Raw genomic sequence first — 21,581 nt, 5'->3', positions numbered from 1 at the left:
TGTTCAATAGTACAAAATATAGCCAAAGTAAAGACATTTTAAATCTGGATCTTTTTCTCCTGAGAAAAAAAAAACACTTTTGTGTCTCAAACTGTGCACATCACACATAAGCTATGAAAGACATGCAATAAATGTAACTTCAGAGTAATTTTTACCCTTAAAACCCCTGACAAAGAGTTGTTAGAGAATTCTCAGTCTGTGTGTATACGTGGGTGTATTTGTCTGTTTGGGGTGTGTATATGTGTAAGCTTCGTTTTGCCCCTCCTCCCAACTGGGAAGGAGTGTGTGTGTGTGTGTGTGTGTGTGTGAGAGAGAGAGAGAAAGAGAGAGAGAGAGTTTGTTTTTCCCATCAACCTCATCATACACGCAACTATCACACTTCTGTGAATTTCCCTATGGACACTTGGTATGTGTACTTTTACTCTCTTCTTTTCATCTTAGTCGATCATGCGTGTGTCTCTATTTGATTTGACTTTAATCTCACACAAGAACTAAGAAGTCGTCTTTTCAAAAGAAAGAAAACTGCTGCAAGATTTCTGTGTTCCTGCGCTGTTACATGGCTTTCCAGACAGAGTGATTTAGCATATGGTCAACGGATGAGATGTGACTCTTTGCAATGTGGGTGTTTAATATTGTAGAGTAGCATAGTTCATATTTACTTACCTCAAATAACTTCCAGATGGAAATGGTTAAAACAGTAGAATGAAATGCATAAAGCTGTCAGACTGTATAAGACACAAAAATATAGTTTAAGCAAGATGATTTTACATGATCAGTGATCGCATGAACTTGTATATGCAAAACTATAATTTGCAATAAGGGCTTTAGCATACCTGTTAAGATCAGTTGAGACGAGCGTGAATTTCCATACTGGTTTGGTTTATTCTGGCTCGAGCTGATCCAGTTGGAAGACTTGTTTGTCCATGATTCAGCATTTTAAAATGCTATGTTAAATGCTACTTAAAAATACCCTAAACTGTTGAACGGTTCACACACACACCGACACACACACATGTCTGGTTCACTATCTTTGTGGGGACTCTCCATAGACTTAATGGTTTTTATACTGTACAAACTGTATATTCTGTCCCCTTACACTAACCCTACCCCTAAACCTACCCATCACAGAAAACTTTCTGCATTTTTACATTTTCAGAAAAATATAATTTAGTATGTTTAATAACCCATTTCCCTCATGGGGACCGCTGGCTGGTCCCCACAATGGAGGTGATTTCAGGTTTTACTATCCTTGTGGGGACATTTGGTTCCCACAATGTAATGTAAACCAAACGCACACACACACATAGAGTCTGGTTTGATATCTTTGTTGGGACTCTCCATAGATGTGATGTTTTTTATACTGTCCAAACTGTATATTCTGTCCCCTTACACTAACCCAACCCCAAAACCTACCAATCACACACAACTTTCTGCATTTTTACACTGCAAAAAACTCATTCTGTATGATTTATAAGCTTTTGTACCCATGGGGACCGCTGGCTGGTCCCCACAATGTAGGCTATCTCAGGTTTTACAATCCTTATGGGGACATTTGGTGCCCACAATGTAATATAAACCACATACACGCACGTTCAAAAGTTTGGGGTGTTTTTAAAAAGCATTTAATATAGCATTTTAAACATAAAAAAAGGGGGAAATATAAGATCATTTCTGTTTTTTCACCAACCTTATTGGTGTAATGATGATTATATTTTCATTGCCCCCTTATGTGACCAGTGCAGTTTTTTTTTCCCCTATGCAAACACATCTGCAAGTTGAACTTTCACATACATCTCTCACTTACAAGCACAAAATTATTCTTCGTTTGAAAAGACAGCTCACGTTAGCCATAGGTTTAATTGAGAATGAATCATCGGGACAGGGAGAGCATTCCATCCCATTCTATCCTGCCGCCCTTGCATAGAGCACCAATGAAAATGGCCCAAAATGAGTCTACACTTAAAAAACGTTTAAACTTACAGGCTTGTTCACTTTTGTGCATATTTCTTCTTCCTAACACATAAGCAGCCGTTAAGTGTTAAAATATGTGCATGTGTTTGTTGATTGAACTCACATGATAACAAGAAGATGGTAAATGACGCAAGCCATCAAGAGGAAGCACCTGTGAGAAAGAGCACACAATGATTTAGTGCATTGGATTATTCCAGATGTGCATTATAGGACTTTTTGTACTAACACTAAATAGCTATACCTAATGCTTAGACTAAGGTTAACAGAGTTAGATTTTTTCATTCTTCACCACAGAACAAAAGTGCAGATTTTGCCAGCAAATTGCTAAAACGCCACATTTATGTTTAACTCATATGAATGAGTTCATATTTTATCTTTTTTTTTATTTTATTTTTTTAGTTTGTCCAAGCTGTTAATTTCCGTACAATGAAAGTGAATAGAGACTCTCGATAAAAATACAATAAAAAAGTACTAAAAAAGATGTCGATATGACTTGTGCATTATAATTCAATACTTGCAAAACATTCATTAGCTGTGTGACTCGTGAGTAAAATAAACTGGTTGTGTGTGTCATATTTGAATGTTGAAAGTGTTGTTATTGTTTGCTAAAACTAAAACAAATATAAATAGTTAGTCAGTAACTGCAAAAAAGCTGAAATAAATTCAAATATAAATATTACAAGAAAAACTTAAAAGTGATGACTTGGCAACTAAAGGAAATTAATAAGTTAAAGTTGAAGTACTAAAATTACTAAACCAAAAAATTAAAGCTATATACTGTAGAAATAAACAGTCTATAAAAAAGATAACGATGACTAATAAAAATGACAAGAGCACGTAAAAAAAATACTAAAACTAACAATGAAAACTAACACGGGGATCGGTTTGACAACGTTGTTGTCTGTCCGTGAAAAAAGTAGTTATACATTTTTGTAGTTTACATGGAGACGATAATGGCAAAAACTTGTGGGAAAAACCCATTTTCAAAAGCTTGTGTTTTCAGGCCCACCAAATGCTGTTGTCATGTAATGGAATGGCCAGACGGATAAAACGTTTTCAGTATTTAGTTGAAAATGGTGTCATGTAAACAGCCCCTAACTAAGAAACAGGTGTAAGAAATCAATCAAACAATGAATAACCATGACAGCCAAGGACAAGCGGGAACATAGGAACAAAGGAAACAAACTAAAAGCCCATGAAAATGAAACAGAATCAAAAATATAATGTGACGGAGCCCAACTCACTTTCATTGTTTGGAAAAAAATTGCGTGAATATTCTGCCTAACATCTTGTGTTCTAGAAAGAACGTTTTTCCATTTGAAACTACATATTTGGATGAACTATTCCTTTATTACAATTATTTTGCTTGAATCGTTAATGAAACATTGTTTCTTCTAGGTATTTATATCACAGAAGATGGAAACCATCTATTTGTTTTTGTTAAACGCAATGTCATGCTAGGATCATCTCAACAACACAACAAAGAAGAAAAACGCACATAGTCGACAGCACCATTTTCTCATCTCAAACCGCAGTGAACAATGGGGAAAGGATATTACATCAGCAAACATATGGCCACCGCAGCCATGGTACTGGCTGCAATAGCCTTGGTGACCATCATTGCATTATCAGTCGTTTATAATCGAGAAAAGTCCAGAAACGCAGCAAAGTTCACTAATTCAACCACATCACCAGTACCTCCCACCCCCAAGACTTCGAACGAACCCTGGGACAAATACAGACTGCCCGATACTCTGTCTCCACAGTACTACAACGTGACTCTTTGGCCTCGTTTGGTGATGAACGCCAATGGGACGTATATTTTCACTGGGAACTCGGGAGTGATGTTTACTTGTGTGAAGACGACAGACCTGATATTGATTCACTCCAACAAACTGAACTTAACCCTGTTCAAGGGGCACCATGCAAAACTCACGGGTCTGAGCGGCGTAACAGCTCCGGCAATAAAGACCACCTGGTTTCAGACCGAAACACAGTACTTGGTGATTCAACTGGAAGGAAAACTGAAGCCTGGGAAGTCCTACTGGCTCTATACAGAGTTAAGAGGAGAGCTTGCTGATGATCTGAAAGGTTTCTACAGGAGTGAATACATGGAAGATGGTGAAAAAAAGTGAGATTTTGCACATCTTTGTGATAATATGATTTCCCCAAAAAGTATACGGACACTAAACCAGCTGAATATGTCTGAATGTTATTGCATTACACACAACCTATCAAACCAAGTGGCACCTGGTTGCAAAACAGATGATGTGGCACATTTCAAATGTTTCAGTTCTAGCAGACTAACCACATGTATTTCCTGTTATGTTCAGCAATCATAAAATGTCGAAATACTTTTGTCGAAATATTTGTTTATTTGGAACAGTACACATTACTGTCGAAAAGTTTGAGGTCTGTAAAAAAATTTTTTAAATGCTTCATTCCGGAAGTAAATCAACCAAAAGTGACAGCAAAGACATTTATAATGTTACAAAAGATTTATATTTCAAATAAATTCTGTTTATTTTTTATCTTTCTATTCTACCTAGACAAAATGTATTATGGTTTCCACTAAAATATTAAGGAACCACTGTTTTAACAATGTTTCTTGAACAGCAAATCATCATAGAATGATTTGTAAAGGATCATGTGACACTGAAGACTGGAGTAATGATGGCGAAAATTCAGCTTTGATCACAGGAATAAATTACATTTTTAAATCTATTAAAATAGAAAACTGTTATTTTAAATTGTAATAATATTGTTTAAACAAATAAGCGCAGCCTTGGTGAGCATAAGAGACTTAAATCTTACCAAACCCAAACTTATGAACAATATGCTATCTATTATTTTATATTTAAAAAATCTATCAAACTTATTTTTCTGAAATGTTTTTCAAAAGTGTGCTTGTGCTATATTTTAAAAGTCACTTGGTTTGATATTTTTGCAAATCAAGACATTTTGTATGTAATGCAAATCAAGACATTTTTAACTGTTACTTAAACTACTGAAAGTATTTTCCTTGATGTTGTTTGTTATATACATTATAGATCATTTAAATGTAGAAATATGACATCTTACTGACAAACAAAAAGTAATCGAACCTAAATGAATGAATGAATCTATTCGAATAGTAATCGAATCTATTGATAAGTAAAGCACAACTCAAACCGTTGCCATTTGTTCAAAACTAGTTGACTTTATAGTGTTGTGATCAAACACTTTTCTCATGTTTTCCAGAATCATTGCCATCAGTCAGATGCAGGCCACTTACGCTAGAAAAGCTTTCCCGTGTTTCGATGAACCCGGCATGAAAGCTGTGTTTCACATCACTCTTATCCATGACCTGGGAACTACAGCACTGTCCAACAGCCAGGAAATGAGTAAGACAATCAATCCATCGCTTTCACTAATCTCATTTGTGCTCACTGAAAGACTGATGGCCTTTTCACAAACTATTAATTTAGTCCCAGACTAAAATGCATGTTTTTGCTGTCTGAACTGAAAGCAACTTGCACTGACATATCTTAAAATACATCAGTGCCATTGTTTTTATCTCAAGATGCACACCAGTAAAGTTTTTTTATTTATTTTTTTTCTAAGGCACATTTATAAAAGCTATTTAAATGCCCTAATTGAACTAAGGCTAATCCTGCAGCAATATTTTTAATTTTTTTTATAAGGTCCACTGGGCATTTTAAAATTTAATTATTCTGTCACCTGCCAATTCTACTTTAAAGAAGAAAAAAATATATATATTATTAAAAAATACAATAATCAAAATAAATGATCAACAATATCAAAAACCTAAAACACATCATGCATGTGTCGTGGTGCTCTCGTGAACGTGCGTTGGAGACATTCATATTTTGTAAAACAAGTGGTAATTTATGTTTTTTATGCAAACATAGCACTCATATTGCTTCATAAAATTGAAGTTAAACCACTGGAGTCACATGGATTACTTTAATGATGTCTTTACTACCTTTCTGGGGCTTGATTGTGGTAGTTGCGTAGCTGTCAATGGAGGAACAAAAAGCTCTCAGATTTAATTAAAAATATCATTATTTGTGTTCCGAAGATGAACAAAAGTCTTACGGGTTTGGAACGACATGAGAGTGAGCAATTAATTAAAGAATTTTCATTTTTGGATGGACTGTCCCTTTAAAAATACTTCATAGGTTTATAACAACATGAAGGAAATGACTAATTCCTTAAAAACCACACACAACATGCAAACTTTGCACTTTCGGAGTCATGGTAGTCTGCTGGTTATGTGTCATTCAGCAACATCTGTCCTCCCGATGTTGGCATTCACTTCAGCTCTGTTTGTTTTCCTTGAATTTATTCCCTTAACTGCCATCAGCTTCAAACCTAATCTTGACTATCTGAACATAAGCAAACCAGGCAAACTTTTGCCTCAAATCATGTTTTGCTTGCAGGGCCAATTTCACATCAAAACAATGTTTCTGTGTCCAATTAGTTAAATCCTGTCAAGATTTTCTAATATATCCCAGTTTTATGGGATATGGGTAAATGTTTTTCAAACGCAAAATGTATTGCTGCAGTCAGACTGTGGTTACAGACTTGCATTTAAAAATGTGTAAATAAAATTAACAATATATTGACTTCTAAAACCACTCACAGTTTTTCTCAATTGCTAAAACACAATTTCTGAAACCTTGCTCCATTTTCTGAAAACATTAAACACAAAACCTCATTTTCAAGCACTATTTATAAAACCTCTGACTCCTCTCGCAAAATGAAACTTTTGCCTCAAAACAGTTATTACCTGTGTTCAAAATCAAACGCTGCTCTCAAATCATAAACAAAGTGATCAAAATGATATACACTATCAAGCAGTCAGTAAACAATACACCAAAAAAATAGAAAACACATTGTTCAAAACATATAGTTCTCAGGCAGAAGTACATTTTTAATCTCAAAACAAATTTCATATTTTTCCGTCATTGTCTTTTGATCAACGAAAACATGTTCTATCATAGTAGCTCAAACTTGATCAGAAATTACAACTCTGCTTTGCTCTTTGCAATTTTTTTTTTGTTCTTCCTCATCCTTGTACCCCTATTTTTACAGTACTGTAGCCTACCCTGCATCTCACAAACTTGTCCTTTATCTCTGTGATACTGTAATTCTTGTTCTTTGTTGATATAAACCTGCAACCAGTCAAAATCTATTGAGCAGTCAGTGCTGTTAACAAATGGAAAGGACAATGTTCAGGGCCATACAATGTGTTCATTGTACAGTCTACAGCCTACAATGCACTGTACTACAGTATACAATACTAAAAGGGACAAAAATCAAAGGAGTAAACATGTGATCAATGTGCTTCTTCTTGTCTTTGGGCTGGGTCAGGCCAGAGCACTTTGTCAACATCACAAGCAATATTGTCCCTCCTGAGGCAACGGGGGAAGAAGCCTCTTGTGTGCCGTATCCAGCCCTGACATGATCGTTTCGTTCGTTTATTTATTTATATATAAGAGGAGAAAAACTCCTCAATCGGATTCAGGCGAGTATGGAGGGAGGTACAAGTTCATAAACTGCTCATTAATGTTAAACCATTCCCTTACCTGAGCAGCTCTGTGGAAACTGACATTGTCCCACACTATCACATAGGTGGGAATGGGATTGTCATTTTGCTCTTGACCCTGCTGCTCAAATAAAATATCTCATAAGCCCCTTTCACACAGCGCTTTGAACCCGGCAAATTGCCAGCAAATTGCCAGAGCGCCTTCTGTGTGAACGCAAACTCGACCCGGGATTTATGCCGGGATCGATGCCAGGTCGGGACCTAGTAACATTGCCGTGTTCAGTACCGGAACGCGCGCTGTGTGAACAAAAGCCGTAATAATGCCGTGTCGTAGTGATGACGCTGAAGCGCGGGATCGTTCGTCAGCTGTGAAACGGTACGTAAAGCGCAATTTTATGATCGAATCAGAGAAAAAAATGCACAAGCGTGGTTTCGCAACTCATAAGCAAACTTAAGACGCTGCTGAGATTACAAGTCACATCGATGTCACGTGTCTTTACGGCATTTTTACGGGTTGTGTGTGAACGCACTCTCTGATTCCGGAAAATCACTGGCAGTGTGAATGAACCAAAATCAAACGAACCCGGGTCAAATCCCGGGTCACTTTATCCGTGTATTTTCCGGAATCTCTGTGTGAAAGGGGCTTTAGATTGGCAATAAATCTTAGAAGGTGCTTGGTGTTACATGGCCCGAGTGTAACATGGTGATGTAGAACACCATGGTTGCTGATAGCAGCACAGATTGTGACATTGCCACCTCGTTGACCAGGGACTTAAACAATGGCCCGCTGTCCAATCATGTTTCGGCCTCTCCTTCTCCTCTTTGTTAGATTGAAGCCTGCTTCATCGACAAAGATGAACTCATGGGATTCCAAGTCAAATATTGTCTGTGTAGAAATACAATATACTGTATTTAGAATTTTGTAAGTCGTACAGAGACAGTGCTATACTGTAGAGTACAATTAGGCCTACTGTATGCACTTCTGATTCACATACATTGTATGTACTGAAGAGTAATGTCATTCACATAGTATGTGCTAGTACTGTAGACAATCTGGATTACAGTAAATGTTTCTGAATGTACACTTACTTGCACATACTGAGCTCACAGTTCTTTCACCTTTGGTGAGTTGCGCTCAAAGGTACCCTGTATACTGGTTTCATTCGCATCCTGTTACGATTGAGGACACGGTCAATTGTGGAAATGCTCACACTGTCGATTCCCTGGAAGTGTGTGTTGTCTTGTATCACTCGTTCCTGGAATTCTCTGAATCTTGAAGGACCATGCCCACTAAAGGCCTCTTGCTCCCGAGTGAATATAGCTGTCCTTCCACCTGCATGTGGCAGCCTTGCAATTCTACAAAAAGTAGATGTGCAGTTACAAAAAATATTCATGCAGTACTATACATACAGTGATGAACTTTACAAATGTCTATTGAAACAGCTGCATATAGTGTAGTACAGTAAATTTGCAATCACAAAAATACAGTAGTATACTGTATCTGTTCTCTTATCTGAATGTCCTTACTATGGTGGAAAAAGAAAATCGGCTCAAATTTGGGTTGCACTCTAAGTCCTGCTTCCCTCATTGTCAGTCCATGGACAAGAACATGGTCTATGACTGTTGCCCGAATTTCATCAGATATTTCCACTCTTTGTCTTCCCCTTTCTTGCCCTCCTCCTCCTCCTCTTCCTCTTTCTTGCCCTCCTCCTCCTCCTCTTCCTCTTTCTTGCCCTCCTCCTCCTCTTCCTCTTCCTCTTTCTTGCCCTCCTCCTCCTCTTCCTCTTTCTTGGCCTTCTCATCCTCTTCCTTTCTTGCCCTCATCCTCTCTTCCTCTTTCTTGCCCTCCTCCTCTTTCTCTTTCTTGCCCTCCTCGTCGCTCACCTCGCATACGCACTCATCCTCGTCCTCTCACATTGTTTCTTCTATCCATTCTCAGACTTTCTCCTTCCCACCTTCAACAACCTGTTTGCTTTCTGAACTGGCTTATATTGGTTGTGTCACATCATTTGAAACAGGTTAAATCAATTTTGAGTGGTGTAGTGTTCAATCAATGACATGTTCTCTATTTCTATTTGTATTTGATTGTTGCCACTTGTGTTTACCAGTATGGATGACATGTGCATTACAGTGCAGAATGTGTTTTGAGAATGAGAATGTGTTTAGAGTGTGTTACTCTAAAGTGAGATCTGCAAATTGTGTTTTACTATGTGAAAAGGTTTAAGGTATTGACAACAGACTGCACAATTAGCTAAATGAGTTCAGGCAACTGAGAACTTTGTTCAGCCAATGGGTTTTAGTGTTTTAGCAATTGAGAAAAACTGTTAAAAAAAATTATGGGTAATTTTGTTATAAATGTACATGATTAATTAACTGCCATTTGATTAACTAATTGTCATAATTAAAGGAATTTGTATAGCTCAAACAGTACAGCATGGCACTATCTATGCTAAAGTCACAGGTTTGAATCCCAGGGAATGCATGAACTGATAAATGATATACCTTAAACAGACAGTCCACCGGATAATGAAAATTCTGTCATTATTTACTCATCCTCATGTTGTTTCAAACCTGAATGCATTTCTTTCTTTTGCCAAACACAAAAAAGTATATTTTGAAGAATGTTGGTGACCAAACTGTTTTGTATCCCATTGATTATATTTTTGTCCATATAATGTAAGTCAGTGGGAACTGAAACTGTTACCAATTTTTTTTTTTAAATATCTCTTTATGTTCCACAAAACAAAGAAAGTCATATAGGTTTGGAATGATATTAGGACGAGGACATTACAGAATTTTAATTTTTTTGGTGGACTATCTCTTTAAAAGCAAAGTAATTGGTTTTAAACAAAAGCATCTGCCAAATTCATAAAGTAAATGCAAGGTACATATTTAATTTTACTCAAAATACTTTTCAAAATATTTTTTATAAACAAACAGCTCTGACTGTGGTTTCTTATTTTTTCATCTTAGAGACAGAAAATGTACAAATTGATGGAACGGCCGTTACCAGGACGATATTTGAACCCACAAAGAGGATGTCAACATACCTTGTTGCATTTCTCGTCAGTGATTTTACCTACATCAGTGCTGCAGACGACAAGGGTGTTTTGGTAGTACCTCCATGCCAATTTATTAATCTAAACTCTGTGAAGAGTTTTTTACAGACATGAAGGTAAATTATGTTTGTTTGTATTGTCACAGGTAAGAATATGGGCACGGAGAAAAGCCATTGAAGACGGGCAAGGAGATTATGCGCTCCGTATCACTCAGCCAATACTGGAGTTCTTTGAGAAATATTACAACACTAGCTATCCGCTTTCTAAGTCAGGTACGACCAATTTCATTAAGAAAACCTTCAAAGTACAGAAGAATGCAAATTTATCCTCCTCTTTTCTTAGATCAGATTGCGCTGCCTGACTTTGAATCGGGAGCCATGGAAAACTGGGGTCTTGTCACTTACAGAGAGACTGCGCTTCTATACGACCCGGAGACGTCTGCCAATGGCAACAAGCAGAGGATTGCGACTGTGGTTTCTCACGAACTGGCTCACATGGTACGTCTAGGCCCAGTAAAGGGGACTCGGAGTACTTTTTGCTTCACACAGTTTGCCATGTGATTTATGTCTTCCAGTGGTTTGGAAACCTCGTGACGCTGAAATGGTGGAATGATCTCTGGCTGAACGAGGGGTTCGCTTCATACGTGGAGTATCTGGGCGCTGATCATGCTGAGCCTTCCTGGAACATTGTAAGAACATCATTCAAAGGATTTGTGAAATAGTCCCTTTCTTTGAGGTGCTTTTAAGATGTCCACTAGATAATCATATGCTCATATTATTAAATAATTATCAAGGCACTTAATGCAGAAAAACTTGCCTGTATTTAAAGGTGAAGTGTACTTTCCACATTTCAATTTAAATGAACCGATTATAAGGAATTTTTTAGGCTGATTTCCTGAGGAGTGTTAACACTGTGGCTCTATGGTGCTTTCAAAACATTGGTGTCTGTTTGTTTAAGGGAAGGGGTCAAAGTTTGATTGGTTTGCATGGTTCAGTTAGTTCCTGCGGTTGGAGAGGGCCAAAAAGTCTTGCTAAACCTGAAAAAGAGCCTGTATTTAATGAATTCATTAAGCTAGCCTTGTGACTGAATGGATGGATGGATGGATGGATGGATGGATGGATGGATGGATGGATGGATGGATGGATGGATGTATGGATGGACATGGACGGATGATGAATGAATGGATGATGGTTGGATGGATGAATGGATGGATTGATGGATGGATGGATGACGGATGAATGAATAGGTGGATGGTGGATGATGGATAAATGGATAAATGGATGGATGGATGATGGATGGATGGATGAATGGATGGATGGACGAATGATGGATTGATGGATGGATGGATGGATGGATGATGGATGAATGGATAGGTGGATGATGGATGAATGGATGGATGGACGAATGATGGATTGATGGATGGATGGATGGATGGATGGATGGATGGATGATGGATGAATGGATAGGTGGATGATGGATGAATGGATGGACGAATGATGGATTGATGGATGGATGGATGGATGGATGATGGATGAATGGATAGGTGGATGATGGATGAATGGAATCCACCCATCCATCCATAGTCCAAATCACTTGTCCTATGTAGTCGCAGGGATGCTAGAGTCTAAAATAAATAAATAAATTCTTCTTGGTAAGAAAGGTAACTGGAAATCTTTATTATTATTTTTGCAGTTTCGTTTATACTAAGCAATTAGTGGTGCAGAAATTACACACTTCACCTTTGAGAGAGCATGATGCAGAATTGCATGTTGCAGTGCAGCGAAATGTTTAGAAGAGACACACCTTGTAACACTTAATTGATGATCAACTCTGTCCCTCACCAGAAAGACCAGATCATTCTGTACGACCTGCAAAGAGCGTTTTCTGTGGATAGCTTGACTTCCTCTCACCCTCTCTCCCGAAAGGAGGAAGAGGTCAACACTCCATCAGAAATTAGTGAAATGTTCAGCACCATATCCTACAGCAAGGTAAAAAAATCTACTGCATTATCATATAGTAAGACCTAGAAACTTAGCAATGCCTAGCATCCAATAGAACACTTTAGCAACTGGACTGAAAAAATGCTAAGAACATTCAGAATACCATAGCAACCACCCACAATCTCCTAGCTACCAGACAGCGACACAAATAACATCTTAACGACCACATTACAACGCCCTGGCAACCATAATTAAAACCCCAGCAAAGGGATAGAAATGCACAGTCACACTATGCAAAACAACCATTCAGCATATCCCAGCACAAGATGGTGTAACACAGCAACCAGATAGTGACACACTAAGTACTACTCAGAACATCTTAACAACCATCTAGCAACACCCTGGCAACCATCCACAAACCCTTGTGACCCCCAAGAACTAGAAACTGGATAGAAAATAGGATAAAGGCCACTCAGACTACAGTAGAAACAGGATTTCAATGTGCTAATAACCACTCAGAGCACCTTAACGATCACCAAGCAACACCCTGGCAACCACCCGCAACATTGTAGCAGTTCTACATCCAGTACTGATTACAACTTTGAAAAACCGCATTATCGTGAAACCTAGAAATTTAGTGACGCCCTAGTAACCAACAAGAGCTGAAAAACACTAAGAACACTCAGAATAACATAGCAACCACCCACAACACCCTCGCAACCATAAAAAAAACACCTACTGTAGCAACTGGACATCTGTTTAACATCCAGTACTGATTACAACTTTGAAAAACCACATTATAATGAGACCTAGAAATTTAGTGATGCCCTAGCCACCAACAAGAAAAAAAAAACACTAAGAACACTCAGAATACTGTAGCAACTACCCACAATACCCTAGCAACCATTAAAAACACACTAGCAAATGGATAGCAATGGACTAACAACCATTCAGAACCATCTAACCACAATGACACTCAGAACATGTGCTAATATTTATTCAGAACACCTTAACGACAACCTAGAAACGTCCTGGCAACCACCCGTAACATTAGCATTGATTACAATGAAAACATTTTTGGCTCTAATGTTGGATGATCCATGTTGGGTTTCAGCTTCAGCACTGATAATGTGTCATGCCGGAAGACCACCAAAAAGCACCATTCCTTGAGGGGCTACAAATACAGTCATAAAGCAGTCAGGGTAGTTTCAGTCCAGTCAGAGATAAAGGCATTACATATGTTTGTCATTACAGGGAGCTGCAGTGCTTAAAATGCTCTCAGAATTCCTGACAGAGCCTGTGTTTGCCAAGGGACTCAGTGTAAGTCTTACTGTAGCCTCAAGTTTTTTGAACAAGTTGAAGCAACTTCATGCAACTTTTACTCCATACTTCACGACCAGTGAAAAGAGATTGTGTTGTTCCTTTCCCACAGAACTATCTGAACCAGTTTGCTTTCGGAAGCTCGGTCTATTCAGACCTCTGGGATCATCTCCAAAAGGTGGGATATTAAACTGTTTGAGATTTATCTCTGTGAGACATGCTGGAATTCAATGTTGTGCTCGTTTTCACATCTCAACCAGGCAGTGGACCAAACTCCAGGGTTGAAACTACCATATAGTGTTCACGAGATCATGAACCGCTGGATACTACAGATGGGTTTCCCAGTAGTCACCATTGACACTAGAACTGGGAACGTCAGCCAAAAGCACTTTCTCCTGGAAAAGGATGCAGTGGTGGATAGGAAATCTGAATTTAAGTATGTTGTCAAGCATCTTCATTGCAATATCTTATTTCTAGATCATTTGAAAACCCTTCCTATAAGTCTAACTGCTGTGTTAAACCTCAGTTATGAATGGTTTGTGCCCATCAAATGGATGAAAAGAGACCAGGTGCAGGATCAGCTGTGGCTTCTACAGAAATCAGGTACATTAAACCTTCTAAAGTCAATGTACCTTTATCTACTTATACACTTTATCTACCTCAAAGTCTTGCAACAGGTCTTAGATGCAGATCACTAGGTTCTTGTTGTTATGGGTTTCTGCACTCCACAGCAAGGGCCAATCTGTAGTAGGCAAAGAGTCAAATGTTACTCCTTATTCTACAGGGGCAGGACATGCATGAATATATTTTGGGAAGAAAAGGGAGTGAAGCTTACAAGACTATTTTGGCTCGAAAGAAAGCCTTGAGGGCATGCTTGCATAGCATACATTTTTTACTTTTACTGAAGACATTTTTAAAAAGTTTTCCCTGTGCAAAACTTGCAATCACGATGCCAGGATGTTTTGGGTGGTTGCCAGGGTGTTGCTAAGATACTCTGAGAAATTGTTAACATGTTGCTCTGTAGTTGCCAGAATGTTCTGAATGGTTATTAAAGGCTGCTCTGGGTTGTCAGACTTTCACCTGATTGCTTATAAAAGTAATAGTTTTTCTATGTCATTTTTAGTTTAGTTCAAATATTTTAGTAATGCACTATTTACAGTAATTGGCCCTTTTCATATTTCCGGGTTTCTCAGAAGCGGAAGGCGTCATAGTTGGGTAAAATTCTATAGCGGTGAATGAGAGACTACATTAAATATATATTTTTTGTGTTCCCATTTGCTCAAATAGCAAAAGAAAAACTCCACAATAGTGTTTTCACAACTTTCAAAAAAGAAAAAAATAACCGCTGTATTAGAAACACCCTCACAGCAGCGTTAACAATTTTTTTGCCATTTGATGCAAAGGTAATATAATAAAAAATGTTACAAATTTACACACATTTTTTTTTTTTTTATGAAAAAAATAAAAACCTTGCAGGATTTACGATGCTGATGACCTTTAAAATGCGTCATCAGTCTGTGAAAAGGTTCCATTTGAGCAAGCAGCTTTTTCTAATTAATTCAAGTTTATAATTCTGAAATATTGTTTGGCTCGTTTTAATTTGAAAATACACTACTGTTCAAAAGTTTCTTCTTTTTTTTAAGAATTATGTTTTTGAAAGACAGTAATATTTTGAAATATAATTGGAATTGAAATAACATGTATTTTCATTTTAATAATATTAAAAATGTAATTTATTCCCGTAATGCAAAGCTGAATTTTCAGCATCATTACTCCAGTCTTCAGTGTCACATGACATGATCCATCAGAAATCATTCTATTATGCTGATTTGATGCTCAAGAAACATTTATCATTATTATCAATGTTGAAAACAATTGTGCTGCTTAATGTTTTTTAGGAAACAGTGATACATTTTTTTAGGATACTTTGATGAACAGAAACTTCCAATAGAACAGAATTTATTTGAAATAGAAATATTTTGTAACATTGTAAATGTCTTTATTGTCACTTTTGATCAATGTAATGCGTCCTTGCTGAATAAAAGCATTACTGACCCCTAAACATTTGAACAGTAGTGTAATAATTAATTATTACTTATTATTACTAATTATTGCTAGCTACAGTATGACAGGTCATACGCCTGTCAATTAAAATGGCAATTTACTGTCAAATGAAATGCTTTCTCCTTGCTTGAAGATACTACATGAAATTGACCTTATTTTATCTGCTCTAAGCTATTCACAAACCCATGAAAGTCAGCAAAAGCGAATGGGTGCTGGCCAACCTTCATGTGTCAGGATACTTCAGAGTGAACTACGACCTTGGCAACTGGGAGCGACTCCTCAGCCAACTGGAGTCAAATCACCAGGTCCTGCATGAAAATGATAAGAAAAAACAGTCACGAAAATGCCAAAAAGACATAAAACTATCATTTATATCTTTCCTTTACATAGATGATTCCTGTGGTGAACAGAGCTCAGATCCTGGATGACGCATTTAATCTAGCACGGTGAGTGTTACATGAGATGCATGTAAATTCAGTTGCACATTCCATGTACACTAGCCTACTGTTCAAAAGTTTGGGGTGAGTATGTTTTTTTTTCTTCTTGCAAAAATTAAAGGGATAGTTCACTTTGAAATTAATTTTTGGTATGTTTTAGCTTACCTCAAGGGCATCCAAGATGTAGGTGTCTTTTTTTCCGCAGTAGTTTCAATTTTGATATTTTTAGGTCAAACCGTTCTTGTCTGTCAGTCATATAATGCAGGTCTATGGTCACTGTCTCAAAGAGCATGCACAGAGTCCAAATTAAAACAATTCCCCGTCGTCCAAATTAAACAATTCCCCATCGTAAGTACACATTGATGGCCTAAGACACGAAACGAACGGTTTGTGTGAGAAAACGAACAGTATTTATATCGTTTTTACCGCTTATACACAGCCATGTCCAAGTGATCTGATCTGACGTGTACGCAGACTGGTGCATAGATATATACACTAGATGTCGCCTTGTCTACGGCAGTTCATTGGAACGAATGTCTTTAAGGCGACATCTAGTGACCAGACTAGTAATAGTTATTTATTATAATATTTATAATAATAATTAATATTATTTACATTTATCAGAGAGGGGCACAATACATTTTGAGACAAAAGGGGAAGGGTCTTGTATTCCTTGTAAAACTGTCATGTTTTGTTTATTTTTCCAGAGCATCCATTATTAACATAACACTCGCTTTGAGGACAACTAAATATCTCATTCATGAGCGGGAATACATTCCATGGGAGGCAGCGCTTCGGAATCTGAACTACTTTTTCCAGTTGTTCGGCCGCAGTGAAGTTTACGGTGCCTTGCAGGTTGGTTAAACCTCGTCTTTATAATCAGAGTAAAACAGATAGATTACATGAACTGCTGTATGTATTTCTTTCAGGCTTATCTCAAGAAACAAGTCAAACCTCTGTTTGAAAATTTTGGCACTATCAGCTCAAACTGGACAACAGTTCCCTCTGGCCACACCGATCAGTAAGAATAAATCTTTTATGTCACACACTTCCCAGACCCTATTAGAATAATATTAAGTTATGTTTAATAATGTGCTATTTTTTATTCTCAGGTTTACACAGATCATTGCACTCTCACTAGCCTGCAGTACCGGCGTGGAGGGATGCAGAGAACTAACCAAGAGCTGGTTCAAAAGATGGATGCAGAATCATCATGTCAATGTGTGAGTGCAAACTGCACTGCTCAAGTTGCTCATTGCAAACCGCATTGTTCAAGTTGAGCAATTTCCTATGTGGAGCAATATAGAAATGATCTACTTTGCCAGTTCTTCAGAATGGTGCATCATGTGTGTGTGTGTGTGTGTGTGTGTGTGTGTGTGTGTGTGTGTGTGTGTGTGTGTGTGTGTGTGTTTGTGTGTGTGTTTGTGTGTGTGTTTGTGTGTGTGTTTGTGTTTGTTTGTGTGTGTTTGTGTGTGTTTGTTTGTGTGTGTGTGTGTGTGTTTTACAAGTTTCTAGTGCTTGTTTGATCATCATCATTTTATTATATGAGGGGACGGGTTGGAAAGAGGGATTCGTCACCTCATCTGTAAAGAAAAGTCATTTCAGAGTTAAAGCAAATTATTAGCCTACATCTTGATTAGTTAGACAATACATAGAGAATACAATACTTTTTAGTAAAATATTAACTCTGTCCCTGCCAGCATTTTTTAAAAAGAGTTGCCAGCCACCGCTGAACAATACATTTATTTATGAACATGCAACATTAAAAGAAAGAACAGCCTCTGCTGTTAAACAAACAGATGTTTTTTGGTGTTTTTAATAAGCTTTAAGACAAACCATGTGCAAATTCATAAGTCAACACCATTGCTGAGTAGTTTCTCTTTAAAACTGCAGTGATCTAAAGACAGTCTCAAAATGTGGTTGTACCTTGTAACCAATCACGTTAGCGTGCCGGCGGGCTTTAACATATCATTAACTATGCTGTAAAGCAGGGAGTCTCAAGAGAAGCCAGGTTATTCCGGTATATTTGTCAAGTCAAGTCAAGTCAAGTTTATTTGTATAGCGCTTTTCACAATACAGATTGTATCAAAGCAGCTTCACAGTATTCAATTTAAATAATACAACAAAGTTTGTTTCAAGAGGAATTTATTGATTGATAAAATTAAATTAAATATCCCCAACTGAGCAAGCCAAAGGCAACAGTGGCAAGGAACCGAAAAACTCCATCAAGTGACCTAATGGTGTCCTAAAACTCCATCAGGTGACCTAATGGAGAAAAAAAACCTTGGGAGAACCCAGGCTCAGTCGGGGGCCAGTTCTCCTCTGGCATTTATGAGCTAGAGGCCGGATTGTAGTTTGAACTGTGGGATTATATGAATGCCTGGCTGAAGAGATGCGACTTTAATCTAGTTTTAAACTGGGAGAGCGAGTCTGAGCAACGAACAGTATCAGGAAGACTATTCCAGAGTTTTGGAGCCAAATGTGAAAATGCTCTCCCTCCTTTGGTGGTTCTGAATATCCTAGGTATGACCAAAAGCCTTGAATTTAGTGATCTTAAAGAGCGCGATGGATTATAGGGCGATAGAAGATCCGTTAAATAGACTGGAGCTAAGCCGTTTAGGGCTTTATAAGTCAGTAGCAATACCTTGTAATTAATACGGAACTTTATAGGTAACCAATGCAGTGATGATAAAATCGGTGTTATATGATCATATTTTCTTGATCTCGTAAGAACTCTAGTGGCGGCATTTTGGACTAACTGTAGCTTGTTTATTTGTCTGTTTATATGAAAAATTGGGTAGATTTAGCAATATAACGGGTCGATATTATAATGTTATTATGAACTACATGCCTTTCTCCACTGACATTCTGATTTGTTCAAAGCGTTTCTGATGATTGTTAGAAGGCAGACTGAGATGGCGAACGGGAAAATGGTTTGTGTAACATTAGCAACACATTATTAGCTGTTTGATAACGTAGTCAATCAAAAGGCTGGTCATATTAATTACCTATGCTTTAAGACAACCAATTCATAAGTCAACACTATTGCTGAGTATTTTCTCTTTAAAACGGCAGTGAACCAAAGACAGTCTCAAAAACGTGGTTTTAAATCGCTGGTGTTTCTTACGTCACAAACTACCTTGTAACCAATCACGTCAACGTGCCGGAGGGCTTTAGCTTATCATTAACAGGGAACTAGCAGGGACAACAAGCCTTAGAGAGGACCGATGCCCCCCACACACACACACCTCATAATTCTCACCCTGGAATTGGTCAGATGGTCGTTCTTTTTCTCATACCTTTCAGGATTCATCCTAACCTGAGGTCCACGGTGTACTGTGACGCCATCGCTGCGGGCGGTGCAGAAGAATGGAACTTTGGCTGGCAGATGTTCCAGAAGGCCACCGTTGCAGCTGAAGCTGTCAAACTGAGATCGGCTCTGGCCTGCACCAAAGTGCCCTGGTTACTGAACAGGTAGCTATGGGAAAGCACAAGGCTCAAAGACAAATAAGGATGCCTGAAATGATGAAACACGACTGTGTTGTGTATATATGGGCATATATTTGTATGCTGTGTGTGTGTATGTTTTTGATATGCAGATATTTGATATAAAGTATCTGATGTACATCTGATTGAAGTGTAATGTTTATCTGAGAAAAAGGGAGAAAAAAAAAGGAAATGATAAAAAAAAAAAAAAAGAAAATGATAATTTTCTGAATGACAAATACTGCAACATTCAGTACATTTTTTGGGGGGATTTTATGGTGACTTTTCAGGACAAATGTTTTGATAATCCTATTTTTATATCACTATACATCATCATTTCCAGTTTTATATTTTTCTTATAAGATTACTACAAAATGTGTTTCCACAACAATGACTTTGATTTAGCAGTCAAACATTTTTCACATATTAATATAGCTGAATATATTCATATGCTTATTATGCAGTATGCTTTTTTAGGTGTTACATCAAAAGATTATGGAGGAAAGTTTTTTTGTGTGTGAGGATTTCAGCCTTTTAATTGCACTTTCTAAGTGACTCTCAGGACAATTAAAGCACCCAGACTTTTTTATTTATTTAACTCTCTGGATTTCCAACTTAAACTGTCATAAATTTTGAATGCTTTGGAGCACAGACTTTAGTTGGTCTCTTTTTAAAGACGACACTTGGCAGATTATTGCTGAAGTGGCATTTTTTTCCCCAAAAAGTCAACTTAAAGTTATAGAATTTTACGTTTATTGTTATGAAAAATGCACAAAAATACTTTCTTTTTTTTATATGAGATGTATATCTTGCAAAACACATTTTACTCTAAAACTGTGAGAAAATCAAAGCCATAAATCTAAACAAGTTGTGTTCCAAATTTAAGCTTGAAACATTATTTTTTTTACATTTAAAAAAAAAAAAGAGCTTCCAATTTTGGTGGGGCGCAGTACCAAAAGATTCCACTAGATGAAATCTGTTCCCATTTTTGACTGCAAGGAGCTCAAGTTCAACTCTTTTTAACCATTTAAACTTTCCGAATCATGCTCATGATTTGTGTGTTTGTGTGTTCACAGAGCAAGTGCCAAAAGCATTTACCAAGTTTCTGATAATGTAAAAAATTTGAGAGAAAACAAAAAACTAAATGTAACATTTTTCGGTCAAAGAGCACAAGGGGGTTAAGCCCCACAAAACAAATATCAGAATGAACTTTAATTCAAAAATCAATGAATGTTCATTACAGAAATGGTGCTCAAGTCAGTGCCTGCATATGAATTGCATTTTTTTTTTTATGTATTTTTGAACACAAGGACAGTTTGTGTACACACATGGTAATACTGTTGGAAATGCAAAGTATAATGTGTAAATTGTTTAATGTTTTATTGAGGTACCTGCAATATACCATGGATCCAGAAAAGATACGCAAGCAGGATGCCGCTTCCACCATTGGGTACATTAACAGTAATATTATTGGCCAACCTTTGGCATGGGACTTTTTCCGGGCAAACTATCTCTATTTCTTCAAAGTGTAAGTGTGGCAAACACCATAACACACAAACACACTCACTTACACACAGATCGAGCAAAAGAAAAAAAATATGTGAAAGTATACATGTTGGTTTTACTCAACAGGTACGGCACTGGATCATTCACATTCTCCAGATTAATTGGTGACATTACCAGTAGATTCTCCACACCATTTGAACTCAGTCAGGTATGTGAACTTTGACCTTAGAACCAAATGGCAAAAATC

At 37.4% G+C, this 21,581-nt stretch overlaps 1 protein-coding gene across 1 annotated transcript in view; it reads left to right on the top strand.

Annotated features, from left to right (window-relative positions):
- The first annotated feature begins 265 nt into the window (after window positions 1-265).
- Window positions 266-21,581, top strand: part of LOC309483411 (uncharacterized protein) — a 40,618-nt gene continuing 19,302 nt past the window's right edge. The window contains exons 1-20 of the mRNA XM_082149241.1: window positions 266-406; window positions 3,370-4,102; window positions 5,212-5,354; window positions 10,496-10,635; window positions 10,727-10,853; window positions 10,924-11,078; window positions 11,156-11,269; window positions 12,426-12,569; window positions 13,776-13,841; window positions 13,954-14,019; window positions 14,102-14,277; window positions 14,368-14,444; window positions 16,077-16,210; window positions 16,296-16,351; window positions 17,050-17,197; window positions 17,272-17,363; window positions 17,455-17,565; window positions 19,649-19,816; window positions 21,216-21,356; window positions 21,461-21,542. Of these exons, the coding sequence (XP_082005367.1) occupies window positions 3,513-4,102; window positions 5,212-5,354; window positions 10,496-10,635; window positions 10,727-10,853; window positions 10,924-11,078; window positions 11,156-11,269; window positions 12,426-12,569; window positions 13,776-13,841; window positions 13,954-14,019; window positions 14,102-14,277; window positions 14,368-14,444; window positions 16,077-16,210; window positions 16,296-16,351; window positions 17,050-17,197; window positions 17,272-17,363; window positions 17,455-17,565; window positions 19,649-19,816; window positions 21,216-21,356; window positions 21,461-21,542 (2,730 nt within the window). The 5' untranslated portion in view covers window positions 266-406; window positions 3,370-3,512. The remainder of the gene's footprint in view (window positions 407-3,369; window positions 4,103-5,211; window positions 5,355-10,495; window positions 10,636-10,726; window positions 10,854-10,923; window positions 11,079-11,155; window positions 11,270-12,425; window positions 12,570-13,775; window positions 13,842-13,953; window positions 14,020-14,101; window positions 14,278-14,367; window positions 14,445-16,076; window positions 16,211-16,295; window positions 16,352-17,049; window positions 17,198-17,271; window positions 17,364-17,454; window positions 17,566-19,648; window positions 19,817-21,215; window positions 21,357-21,460; window positions 21,543-21,581) is intronic.

This window comes from Leuciscus leuciscus, assembly GCF_965113295.1.
Source record: "Leuciscus leuciscus genome assembly, chromosome: 2".
Classification (NCBI taxonomy): Eukaryota; Metazoa; Chordata; class Actinopteri; order Cypriniformes; family Leuciscidae; genus Leuciscus; species Leuciscus leuciscus.
This window is presented reverse-complemented; position numbering and strand designations above follow the sequence as displayed.